This window comes from Sitodiplosis mosellana, unplaced genomic scaffold (genome assembly GCF_009176505.1).
Source record: "Sitodiplosis mosellana isolate CC-2019 unplaced genomic scaffold, AAFC_SMos_1.0 Smas_scaffold_30, whole genome shotgun sequence".
NCBI classification, from domain to species: Eukaryota; Metazoa; Arthropoda; class Insecta; order Diptera; family Cecidomyiidae; genus Sitodiplosis; species Sitodiplosis mosellana.
Window position 1 is genome coordinate 4,812,044 of NW_022595272.1, and position 13,936 is coordinate 4,825,979.

The following is a 13,936-nucleotide window of genomic DNA, read 5'->3' on the forward strand; positions in this document are numbered from 1 at the left end:
CTCTCTCTCTCTCTCTCTCTCTCTCTCTGTCTCTTCGGGTGCTCTTTGGCTGTAATGTGACTACGACACTTGGCCATAAAAATGCAATGAATCGATCTGAAGTGATTCAACGGTGAAGCTTACTTGTTTCCAATTACACAAACAGAGGGCAATGAAAAATGGCTCAACGAACTACACACACTGAACACCAATGCAATGCACAAGCGCCGTCGTGCCGAAAAACACACAATGCACACGGGGCGAAAACAGAGCGATGCAGCAGCAACGGCAACAACAGAACGACATGCACATAAAGTCAGTTGCGATTTTGTTGCTGCTTGATTATGCATTCGATTTCGGTCGAGTGTGTGAAATTGGTTAAGGTTATTTAAAAACAACAACAACAATAACAACAGCAAATAAACAAAAACCCGAATCGTTTACATTTTACGTTGGTAAAACTGTTGCTGATATTGCAATCGATTGGAACGAATTTAAGCGCGAGAAAATCAATAAAAAAAAATATATCGTGTAAAATGATGTTTTGGGGCTTTTATGGTTAATTAAGTTTTTATTACTTGATAAAGAAATGAGCAACAGAGAATCATTCAACGAGCTTTGTTCCAGTTTTGAAGACCGTTTACCATTCGGGCGTATCAATTACAAAATAGTAAATATCGACAAACACAAACGAAATTATCGAATTTCAACGCCGAAAATAAAAGCCAAACAAATCACTTTGGAAATATAGTCATTAAGCTAATATCGTACGATTAATTTGAGTGATTCTGTTTTTTCTTTATTTGTGCTCGTACGTATGTGTCTTCGTACTCATTGAGCTGTCATTGATTCATTTATTCATTTATTCATTTATTTGGCTGAAATAATTTATTTATCCATTATTAGCGTAATTGTACGTAGCGTATCGACGCGGCACAGCGGCTCGAATTGCATTTCGAAATCGGGGAGCATCTGTAGGAAATTGCGTTGGCATGCGATTACATTGATATATATTGTGTTTCACGATTATGTTCAAATGTTTCAGACGTCGACAACTTCGACGACGACGACGACGACAACCGAGCGAACGCTCGCTCGTTCGCTCACACTCGGTCGAAAAGCCTCTTTGTGTTTATGTGCGACGAGGCGTTCGATTGTGTGGATTTGCAACCTTCACACAGAACCGAAAAAAATAATAAGAGATGTCGCGCGCGCCGCATACATAACATTCGTTTTATGTATGGATAGAGAGCCCCTAGAGCACTGTGTGAACAGTCGCTTCGGAAAATAAAATAAAAAAAAACAGCAACAACAATATGTAATTCGTGTCGTGCTCGGTCGAACGTCGACTGCGGAATGGGAGCAAACTGCTGTTTGTTGTGATACCGGCTCTTTACAATCACAATGCTTCGTTCGCTCACTCGCTCGTCACTCGTAGCTTGCTCTATCTCTCGGTATGTGTACGATTTTCAGTTCAGCATGCTGCTTCTTTTTTCGTTCATTCGTCCGTTCATTCGTTCGTTCATTCGTTCGTTCATTTGCTTCTGTTTTTGCTGTATTTTATCCACAGCTGACGAACTCGTTGTGTGTATATGTACACAGCTACGGAACAGTTTATTTTCTCTTTTTTTTTCCTTTTTATAGCTGCTTTGCTTTGCATTTGCTGTTCGGGATACTTTCGTGCGCAATAAAATCCGAACGATAAAACTTCCCACCAATTGAGCCACCAGCTTATGCTTTATTCAATATTTGTTTGTTGTTGCAACTGTTCGTTGAACCAAGGCAAGGTTTACCATACAACCATGACAGGCCTACAAAAAACCCATTTCACTCAATATTGGATGATGATTACGTTCAATGCCTGTGCCATCAAAGTGTCATTTGACATTTCGTTGTTTGCATTAAACTTTTTCTTTGTCCACTTGGCCACATTTATTCTCAAGAGGCGCAGCACTCGGAGTTGTCAAGTGTGTGTGTGTAATGATCAACACCCAAAATATAAAGCTTAACTCAGTTCGACTTAAGCGCAGATAATCACACTTCCGACACATAAGAAAAAACAAAGCGAGCAGCAGAAGAAAAAAAACTTCCGACCGAAAAGCCGAGAGTTAGTTAAGCGATAACGATACAGCCGACGAGACGTGGCCACAAATTACATTCGGCTCAAAGCTATTCTTGTATTCCTGTGCCGCCACTGCCGCCGACAACACGACAACAACAACGGCGACGACGACGACAAAGTCGTTTCGGTTGTGCCATGTGTACGTTTCGTTGTTTCCTCATTCTGGCACTCTGTGGCTGTGTGTTGCCATACACAGTGCCACTTCGACCGGAATTTTCATACCAAACTTGAATCTCTCTCTCATACACAACACAGGCACAAACAACACAGCAGTAGTACACGACTGTGTGCCGACTCTCGGCAGCCAACTGCGATCAGCGCATTGCTCAACACCGATTGTATTCAGCTTGGAGCCCTCAGTCGGCAACCTGCATCGAACGAGTCTACATCAGTCGCTCTCCGACTGACGGTTTACATTTTCAGCTGTTCGCTTTTCTCGCAATTTTTCGTATTTTTTTTTTCATTTGAACCACGATTTTTGTTTGAATATATTTTTGGATTGTTTAAATTTGTTTTTCATTTGTGGCAAAATTGAAATTGATTTGAGTTTTTAATTTGAAAATATTTATCACCACTTTGAAAATTCAATCGGGACAACTGTTTGTGATTTTGTTTTACAACTTTACGTTTTTTTTGTTTGTTTGTTGCAAAATGGTTTTTTTTTTTGGTCAAACGGAAGTTGTTCATTTCATCGACGACAATGTGGAGAGAAACACTTGAATGGGAAATAAAATTGTTAACAACCAAAAACGAACAAATTTATACTCACTCGAAATGTGGTTGTAGCGATCGTAACGAGGCCTATAATCATACCATAACCGCTTTTTGGCTGTCAACCGCCAAACAGTTAAACAATTGAAACACTTGAGCGCTTAAATCAACAAACAGCTCGACTCAATGCGAGAAGAAGAGGCTTAGACACACTTGGGCTTTGAACGAAAGCTTATTAGTTGCGGTGAACATGAAACAAACACAAAACACAAACACACACCGAGTAGCGCGTCACACGGTGCTGAAAACAACGATGATGACAGCGAACATTATACATCAAAATCACACAACTCGAATTAAAAATGGGTTTCAGTTCAGTTCGGTTGAGTTGAGTTGTGTTTTGTTTTTTTTTGCGTCTTAAAAAAATTAGTTATTTATTTCATTCTTGAACGCGTACACACGGACCCTTTTTTGTCGTGCACACAATAGCTATTGAGTATAACGTATTCTCGTTTTGTTTTCTTTTTGTTGGCTGTTACTGAGTTTTCGTTAGTTATATTTTGTTTATTTGATCTCTCAGTTTCTCACTTTGTTGCCACCATTAAAGCGGCTTATGTGTTTATTTTATGCCACAATATCAAAATTTGATTTTAATTTTGTTCGGTCAGCGGTTAGATTTTTTTCCAAATCAAACAAATGACAAATTATTGAATGTAATGGAACAGCGATTACGTTTTTAATGCCACACCGTGCTAACTCGTGCCAATTTTATGGTTCTGATGTTGGTAATAAATTAATGGATGAACAACAAATAAAACATACGAAACACAATAACTTGAAACGGAAACTGGCACACTCGAGATTTTTTTTTTCCTCTTTCGTTCATTTACGATATTGTATCGCTGATTACGGGATTTTATTTCATTTACTCGGTCGAATTGCAGATATGCAAAATGCAACGGTTTTCCAGTTGTTCATACAAACAAACAATTGCCAATACTACTCATGTCACAAATGTTGAGCACAACCGTAAAAGAAATCACTCTCATTCTGTGTGTGTCTGTCGAAAAACTCCAAAACGTCCGATACATATCGTTTATGCGGGAATCTGGTTACATTCAGAAAAGCAATGAAAACATTCAACACTCATACACACACACATACATTGGCACGGGAATGTGATGTGTGTTGTGTTGCCTGTGCGCGATCCCATTGTGTTTTATGGCATATGCAAAGAGGCTTAAATTGAAGACGAACCATATTTGATGCGATGCGCGCCATTCCAACAAATTTTGCCCGAGTGTATGTATGTTTATGAGTTTGTGTTTGTGTTTGTATTTCGCCTGTGCAAATGTGTCTGTGCCATTGCGACCGTGTATGTGTGTGTGTTTGACTGTGCATCGGTTCGGCGATAGAGAGAAAAATATTTCAAGAAGAGCGAAAAGTACGAATAGATTAATTTCGAATGTGTGCACATCTTTCGGAATTTTAAACACGCAAAGCATCGTTCACGCGCAAATTGTATGGAGATGAAACGGTAGTTATGTGTGTATAACAAAGCACATTCAGCCAGAGTAGAGTAGCACATACAACATCGGCTTGTACATACAACAACAACAACAACAACAACAAAAAATGTGGAGAGAAAAAAAAGAAACTACAACAATAACATACAATTGCAACGTAGCATTTCAAAGTATTTCCATAGTTCAAGGGATGGATAGATGTCGTGTACTTTGAATGCAAAAAGTTGCTTTGTTTGGATTCGAACTTCTTCGAATGAGAAAATATTCAACCCCTTCACTGGGCGTATTTCTTCCTCACTTCGAAGCTTAAGTTATTTTTAGCCAGGACTTTGAAGAATGAACAACTTTCGTATGGCCAATGTTTGAAATGCGTCGTCGTTTCACAGGAAATCTTCCAAACATATAATCAAACGATGACACAATGCATTATTGAACGGAGAGCGAGAGCGTCATAAATTCTCTATCCAACGCGAACGAACGAACGTCCTCGTTTTGCTGTTTACTATGAAAATAATTCGGTTTGATGTAAAAATAAACTCAAATGTTCTGGATTACATCGACATGCGCGACCGATTCCGATTTATATGTTTCATTATGAATTTATGGAATGAGATTGAGAAAAATCTATCGCTTTCTATTTTATGTGTTTTTGCGTCGTTAGTTGGAATAGCGAGCGATAGAGTGAGAAGAGGCGACACTTGAGATGAAAAGATATGCATGTGTTTCTTTTTTTCAGCAGCCACAGCAGCAGCCGCAGTAGCAATAGCAACAGCACTGGCAACTTTTCATCATATAAAAATGTGAGGTTGCCTTTAAATATGCGCACTCTCTCTCTAGAATCGCGATTCAATATGCACGCATTTTTCGGCATCATTTCAGTGCACACAACTTTTGTGCCCCCCTCAGTGTCTCTTTCTCTCTCTCTCTAACACACTCTTGTTATGTGTGTTGTTATGCTAAAAGTTCCGTTCTATGTCGGTTGTATGCATGTTATATAGTTCTATGTGGTTCGTGCCCGTTTGCACGTAGACAACGCGAAAAAAAAACATTCCATTGCAGAACAATGTTTTCGTTTCAGCGTTGCAAAGATCTCTCTCTCTCTCTCATTCGTTTGTTGGAATGGCCGTTACGTGGCATAAAATTTCATTCTCTCTATTCACTCTCGTGTCGCGCATTCCTCATTCGGTCGACATTTTCTTTTCAAATTCTATTCTCAATGCCAAACCAAAATGGAGAGTCGAGAGTTGAAAACCGAAAAAATACTGTTGCATACGTTTTCATATTTATTCAGATCATGAGATTCATGTGATTACATCATCATACATGAGATGATGCTCGAATTCTTTATCTGTCATATTTTGCGATTGCAATGTTTGAATAACTTTTCGAAGCAAATTAAAAGCGGCCCCTCGACAACTCGATTTGAATTCATTGCATCAAAAAATGAAATTGAGTCGTTACGCTTTTATGAAATTGTCTCGTCAAAAAGCACATGCACATTGCACATGCACACAGACGCGTGCTCAAAAAGCTGCACCAATCCAAAATAATTGAAATATTCCATTGCAAATGCAAATGTGAATTGGCACCCAAGCATGATGATGCGCCTGCAGCGAAGCTCTAATAGCCTAAGGGCCTCCATTCTACGATATGATCTAAGTCACTTTGTGGTCGGGCAAAGTTACGTCGATTTTACAAGTAATTTTGTATTGAAACCCAGCGACAAGTCGGTCGCTTTGTTTTTTCATCCATATGCTTTTGCAGTTATGAAGTTTTTGGTTGTGTGCCAGAGCGCGCATATTGCATTGTACTCGAAAGTTACTTTTTATTTCTGTGTCGCTTCTTTCGCAAGACAAAAGGCCATTCGTGTAACGAAGCCAAAGTGCAAAAAGCTCGTTCGCTCTCATGCCACGGCATACATAATACAATAAAGCTGAAATGTGAGTTGCGCCAGCAAATGAGTGACTTCAAATCGAAATGCCACACACGATATACGAGGGATATATACATAGATTGTAGTATTATACATATTCCAAAAACAATACAGGTCTGTGTTGTGCGCGCGCCCATTGGATATATTGTGCTTTTGGGTTTGCGAGCGGAATAGAGGGAGAGGAAGAGAGAGAGAGAAAGAGATAGCGAGACCGAGCGAGAAGATAAGTGTAATAACATGAAAAGTTCGGAATCTCAGTGCGCGCACACGGTGCATAGCTACTTTCGTCAGAGCCCCATACTGTACACGTCCATGGATATACTATATGTTATACAAAGATAATAACAAACAACGATTTGTTTTTGGTTTGCTTGTTCGCACAATAATTGACGATATAAGTGATAGATGTCATCACAGTCTGTGATTTGATACGATGAGAAACTTTTTCTGCTCGTTTTTGTGTGTGTGTGTGTTTTTACTCTGTTTCTGTTGTCGCCGTTGTCGTCTCTCTACTCTCTTCTCCATTTGACTTTCATACGACGCATTGAATACGATACAATGCTGAATGTATGTAGTTGGGTTCGCTAATGGAATGTGACCCATTCATCGATTAGCCGAGAATATTATAAGCGGAAGGAGATAATGATGTAAATCGACTAAAATTATTTTTTTTTGAATTATTAAAGCATTTTTATGGTGTAATGTATTCGAGGAATATTGATTTCGTTTTATTTTATCTACTCTCATTGAAAGTTGGCACACACCGAACGATTTACTTCGAGCATTCGATGAATTATGACCTTTTAGTTTTACAACGGTGAAGTGTCTCTCAGTCCAAATCGATGAATTTATGTTGTGGAGTGTTTTTTTTCCTGCGTTTTCTCATTTTACATCGAAGCAATAGAACTGATCTGAGTTTGTCGAGAACAAATGACCCCGAAAATTTCGAACATAGATTAGAATTCAAGTGATGTTTCAAAATACGCCCGAAATTATAGATTTTTGTTATGTACTCTCTTTTAATCGGATGTATATAATATACACACGATGATATTTACAATGATGACGAACGGCGACGACGACAGCACCGACGAGTGAGTGGGTAAGAGAGAAAGAGAGAGAGAGAGAGAGAGAGAGAAAGGGAGAGCAGCAGCAGCAGCAGCAGCAACGACAACAGCGAACGCCGACCACTTGGAATTTTGGATTGGGAATATGTGTTATGTGTAGAAAACGTATAAAATGCGAACAAAATCATTTTCTGTTTGTGCTTTTTGTGAGCTTGAAGCGCGAGAATACATAAAATGCGACTGAGAAATGCTGCTGTTGTTGCCGCCGATGTTCTTGTTGTTGTTCTCGTTGGAATGAAAAGCAAACGGAACGGGTACACACAGCAACGACAACGGGCCACTCATACTCATCATATCCTCCCATAAAGTATGTTGATGTAATATTGCCCCGAGTTTTTTTTTTGCGCTCTTTTCTCATTCGATCCGATATATTCAGTCGCTTGATGTTGGAAAATTTTATTCGTGTGTAATGATTTTCATCTTGGCCAAACAAACAAACGAACGCACAGTGATGCCACCACCGAAAACAGTAAAATGCGAAGAAGACGACTGAGAAGAAGAAGAAGAGGAATAGCTAAAATTCTGGCAAATTATATTGCATTGGCTGTATGATGCTGGGAGATGGAGATTGTGGCAGGGAGAGTGCGCGCTTTGCGTGTGTGTACTTTGTGGGTACTTTTCTCGAACGGGTGAGTTTGATATTGGAACAATGGACGCGATATGGACACACATACATAACGACAGGGAGTGTGGCGATGATTTGATGATTTTGCGCCACTGTTGAAACACAATTTTTTTTTCTTTCGCCAAATTTTACGTGGGCATGAGTATCGGTCGCTCGTGTTGGCTTCGTTCGATTCCAACATTCTTTTTTTTTCTTCCTTCTGAAAAGTTGCGTGTGATTTGTTCAACGTTCAACATTATATTCGCACGACTATATTGTGCGAATGATATGTGATGGCCTGTTTTGAGCGTTGCGAGCCATTTTTCAATATCTCTGGCTGAAATCTGAGTATTGATGCGCTTTTTCTTCCGCACTCAAACCTAATATCGAACCTCGCACAGCAAACGCACATAAAGTCTGGTTTAGTTAGATTTAGTGAGTGTATTTGTAAATATTGCTGGCGCTGAGTAAATATAAACGGAAAATTGGCATTGCAAAAAGCAATAGATGGATGCTACTGATATATCGGCTATGTGCTTGCGGTGTGTGTGTATGCTAGTGCTACTGTGCACCCTGAAATGATGGTGGCGACTGTTGTTGCTGCTGCTGCTGCTGCTACAACTACAGCTAGCAACAACAACATTTTTCGAATTTTCGCTAGAATGGAAATTGTGAACTTTCGGGGATGCGAACAAATGCTTTTGGTGGCAATATAGTAAGGCTTGTGCTTTTGCTCTATCTATCCCTTTCTCACTCGCTCACTGTGAGTGTGGAATCGTTTTCATGGCATTGGTTAAAAGTGTGATATGCGAGCGCATAGCCACTTCCATAGTTACACATCACCGGTGTGAAGAAGACAACACACAAAGAACGAACAGCAGCAGAAAAAAAAAAATGAGCGAACCTGCTATTTATATGTGTATAATGGATGGAGATGGAAATGTTTCGATGGAAAGTCGGTTGTTGTTTCAGTTTTATGCACAACGAATGGAACGAGCAGCACACATATTTCGTCGTCATCGCCGTCGTTTTTTTGGGTACATTATGTATTTGGGTTATACATAGAGAGTCGACACAACACGAATACATACTTAAGCACTTATTTACCGTTAAGATCCATTTACTTGTAACGACATGGTTACATAAGTATACTTCTTTTTTTTCACATATCTCTCTGTCTCACTCTATCATGAAAATAGGAAAAAATTGATTATTCTTTTCCGCTAAATATGTTGTGTTCAACCCTTTCAATGGTGTGGGTGATTGGTATTATCGTTCAATTGTTGCCATTGATTCAATTACAAAATGTGATACTTAATTGAAAAGTTCGACCAAGATGTTAGTTCAATAGAGTATGTGATCCTTTGAATATTCGTTTATAATTTCGACGGATTTACGTGGTCTTCGCTTCAACATAATCAACCTAGCTTTAAATATTCAACGTACGATGTTACTGTGGCTTAGTCGAAAACCCTTACGCATCTGGCATCCAACGGGAATAGTAGCCATTCGTCCAAAATCAAGCTAATCGCTTTTTCTTTGCTTCACTTCTACGCTTTTTTCACGGTTCACATTCATGCCAACTATAGAGAGAGAGAGAGAGAGGGAAAAAAGGGCTCAAAACGGGAAATTTTCCCTGAAAAAAAAAGCGCAGAGAATAGCATCGATGAATTGAATAGAGCAACACGAAACGTGTATTTAAACGAATTACATAAAAGCAGCAGTAAATAGATGCGATGAAATTGTATAAACAACCGTAAGTACATAATTGGGGGTGGAAAATATAAGTTCCATATGCGCGTCACAGTTCAATTATATTTATTTCGAAATTGTCACACTCACACCCTTCGCCATTACTTTTTAGTGGCGCGCAGTTTTTGCCTTATGTACACACCGCTCGCACACACACACACACAAACACACACCGATACTGCAAATAATTTCGAGAAAATATCCAATTTAGAATTCCTCGAAATTCACTAGCGTCATCATTTGCGTTTGTGTATCTGCTGCAAATGCATACATGCCAACTACTCTGTGATTAGATTTGAAGTTTTTATTTTCAGCTAGTTCGCAGTTAATCTGTGTCCGTTATGCATAATTTCGATACGAATAAAATAATGATATCGCCGATCAGAAATCAACAAATTTTCTATGCACTTCCGAACATTCAGAGCTCTGACTAGTCATGTATAGCCACAAATGCTGTGTGTTTGTGTCTGCGGAATGAACATAGCATTTGCGACTAGTTTTAATGCAATGGCAAAAATGCAAATGGCCGGAAACCGACGTTACATACTTTATGGTACACTCTTTGCTTGTTCATTTCGAGAGAAAAAAAATTGAAGCAGCAGCACAAAAATAGTCGTGATTCGGGTTGTTTGGATAATTTTTCGGTAAAATCTGGTATGTGTGTGAAAAATGGCGATAAACAAAAGCGACACACATACTCGATATTATCGCGAAAAACATGAAACGGAACCGAAGAATACTATAATGGCATGAGAAAAAGCGGAAAATCATGTAAAAAGATGATGACGGTGGTTTTTTTCCCGTTAGCTCAGTGACACGCCCAAAGTAATAGTCGAAAACGGAAAAAAGACATATAATCGACCAGATGGGAAAAAAAACGACGAAACAAAAACTCGTTCCGTGATATCCGATTTACGAAAGGAAATTGTTGTTGCCTAGTTTGCTCTGTTTATTTGTTTTTTTTTGTTTTTCGTGTGTGCCTCTCTAGTTATGGCTGTACAGTAGTAACGGCTTCTCGTCGCTGTTCATATATTTCTATTTATTTATTTTTTTGTAAATTGCGTTAAAAGTGGATGGTCGACACAATCCTGATGTGGCGCATTGCGCCTGTTCCGATATTTAGAGTTTGCTCTTCTTTTTAGCAATTTATATTTATAATCAAGACGGAAACAAACAACAACAAGATTTTGAATAATCTTCAATATTGTGTGTTGCATATATACATACAGGCACGCACACACCACCACCACCACCACCACCCAATCACGCGCTCTATCTCCATTGCTCATACACACCGTGAGACCGATGGTACTGCTCGACAGATTTTCGAATGCGCCCGCTCACTCACTCGCTCACTCGTTCTTCCTCGCCCTACAACCAACCACACGCGCTCCAGCCGAACATTATAGTTTCACCGTTTCACAAGTGACATTGCACTGCAAAATTGTACTCATATATCGAACGTACCATACGTGTTCCATGCCCCATTCGCCATTCGCCGTTCGCACATTTTGCTCTCTTTCATTCGCATATTACGAAATGTGTAAATACACATTACTTCGGGGATTTGGGTAAACGTGCGAGCACGAGAGTTGATTTTCTATCTGGTGCTGGTGCTGCTTCAGATGCCAGTGTTATTTATGATTTGCAATTTTCGAGCAAATTACTATTTGCTAAGGCTCCAATGATATACTATTGCTTTTCAAGCCATGCCTAACCTAAGATTCACCCCCTATTTATGGTTGTTGTTCTCGATGTAACCTCATTTTGACTTTGAATCGTCGAATCAATTGTCTGCTTTGTGGTTTTTACGATTTACAAACACACACGAAAAGAAACAAACGGAACCATTTGGAAAAATTTTCTGCACAAACATTAGTGTCAATGTCATTTCTATTTTCTTCGGACTGTCCGAACCGATTTCGAAAAGCATTTCTAATTCCGTCAGATGAATTAAATTACATCCAGTTTTGGGTGTAAAGTCTCTCTATCTTTGTTAGCAACCACCATTGCGCTGCTACTGACAACGATGATGACGTGAATAATTCATTAATCTCACTGAGCAGAAAAAAAACCATCGAACAACAGATTCGAATCGGAAAGTTCGTGTGTTGCTTCTTCTTCTTCTTCATTTTCCCTCTCTTGGAAAATTATGTGTGCATATTGGAATGAATGCTGCTTGACGAAGCTTTTTCTCCAGTTGTGTGCCCTCACATCGGTCACAAAGCTTTTTTTCTTCTTTCATTTTCATCTTTTTGTTTGCCATGTTTCTAGGACAAGTAACTCATGTGAAAATATACTTGGAAACCAAATTGAATACGTTTAGATTGTTGGCGACCATATCAGCGAATGGAGGAGGCGCGCGCGCGCGTGCAAGAGAGAAAGAAAAAGAGACTCGTGTGCAAAATGGTCTATAGCATGAAGAAAAAAAATCGATAAAATGCTCAACATTTTTACTTTTTTTGCCACCATAGAAATTAGCGTCTGTGTCGCGCCTAATGGAACTTTTCTATCATCATGTTCAATAGATGATGTTGCGTGTTTGTTCGTTTCCGAACGCCATCGTCGTCGTCGTCACCACGAGGCCATTCATATGGGTTTGCAAACAACCAACGGAAAAGCAAACCGTCAAATAATTTTCCCTACTCGTTGTGTGTACATTGAAGAAAATGTTCTTTGGGTGCGTGGACCATGCGTCGTCTGATTGTTTCATGACGACGTTGTATCCAAAATAAATAATCGAACAATTTAATCACTTACCCGTGCTCCCAAAAATCTTGCTTCGAGCAACTCTTGCTTTCGTGGATCTAACGCGGCTTGGAAGTGTTCCATTTTTACCGCAGCACCTGATTGAAATACACAGAGAGAAAGAAATGAGAATAAATTGAAAAACGCTCGAACATTTTCTTTACAATCGATTTCAATTTAATTTTGACATAAATTTACACTACATTCATTACATGGCTATTATTATTGCCTCATTTGACCATTCTATGTGTTACCACCGCATTCAAGCCATTTTTTGCCGTGGTAACATGCGAAAGGATATCGAATGTGGTAGCGTCACAGTTTGGCAAACGCGAGAAAAAGAATTGAATATTCAAAATGGCTGACTTTAAACTCTCCCTCGCTCTCCTACCCATTTCTCGACGGAACAGCGAATAAAAAAAACACACTCAAGCTGTAATTGTGCTTATGGTTTTCGGGCTTGACACCCGTGCAAACACCGATCGAAATTGAATATGCTTGTTTGTGTGTGGGTTGAGTTAATTTTGAGAAATACGATCGGTCAGAGGTCAATTTTATTTCTACCATTTTTGAAGTGCTGAAAACTGAAAATCAAATCGCCATACCGACTCCCAATCACAACGATTGAATATGTTTGATAATTTGTACATTTCAAGACCTATTTCCAATTTCGACTTATTGATAATATTAACAACTGCTGCTGTGTGCAAAAACGTAAGCATTCCCAAGACATACGTTACATACGCAAAAAATATCATTCCAATCAACTCTCATGTCCTTGAATCCATAATGTGACTTGTATCGATTTTAGCCACGATTTCGTTAGATACACACCGAACTATTACTTTTTCAATCGAATATTATGATTGATTAACGTGACGGTATGACTGCATACCTTAACGCATGCCAATTATATCCAATCAATCATTCAGTCGAATGAATCGCATCTTCGATATCGAATCATTTCATTAAAAAATAGCACATTCAAGCCCAAGATAGATGGCCATGTGTGTGTATGTGGTCCAAAGCACCGGTAATTCATGCAAATTGCCTTTTAACGGATATACGAAAGTGATAATTAGATGACGTCATAAAGAATTGACACAATGTCGTTCGCAATGCACAGCTAACATGGTGTCATTTCACTTTCGATGGAAAGTTTTAATCATATCGCGTCGGAAATATGGAATCATGAATGAGATTAAAGAATCAATTGAAGTGGAAGATTTGAAAGTCATCATTTTTAACTTGAATATTTTACTCCTACGAATTGATTTCTTCTGTGGAAAAGAGACATTTCCAAGCATCAACGGTTGCGCGACGCCATCAAGCTTCATCGATTTCAGTTCAAGCAAATGAAAACGAACAGGATTTAAAATGAGATGCCAAGCACCAATCTACGTAGTTTCATTTGTGCGATCTACTTATTAGTGA

General features: G+C 39.1%; 1 protein-coding gene across 7 annotated transcripts in view; it reads right to left on the bottom strand.

Annotated features, from left to right (window-relative positions):
- The window catches only part of LOC129569112 (serine/threonine-protein kinase tousled-like 2), a 66,776-nt gene that overhangs the window by 45,884 nt on the left and 6,956 nt on the right, over positions 1 to 13,936 (bottom strand). For 6 of the 7 annotated variants that reach the window (XM_055447571.1, XM_055447570.1, XM_055447576.1 and 3 more), the window contains one exon: positions 12,515 to 12,600. In XM_055447571.1, the coding sequence (XP_055303546.1) occupies positions 12,515 to 12,600 (86 nt within the window). Of the gene's footprint in view, positions 1 to 2,870; positions 5,925 to 12,514; positions 12,601 to 13,936 lie in introns of those variants that run through there. The other variant, XM_055447579.1, reaches the window with a different exon arrangement.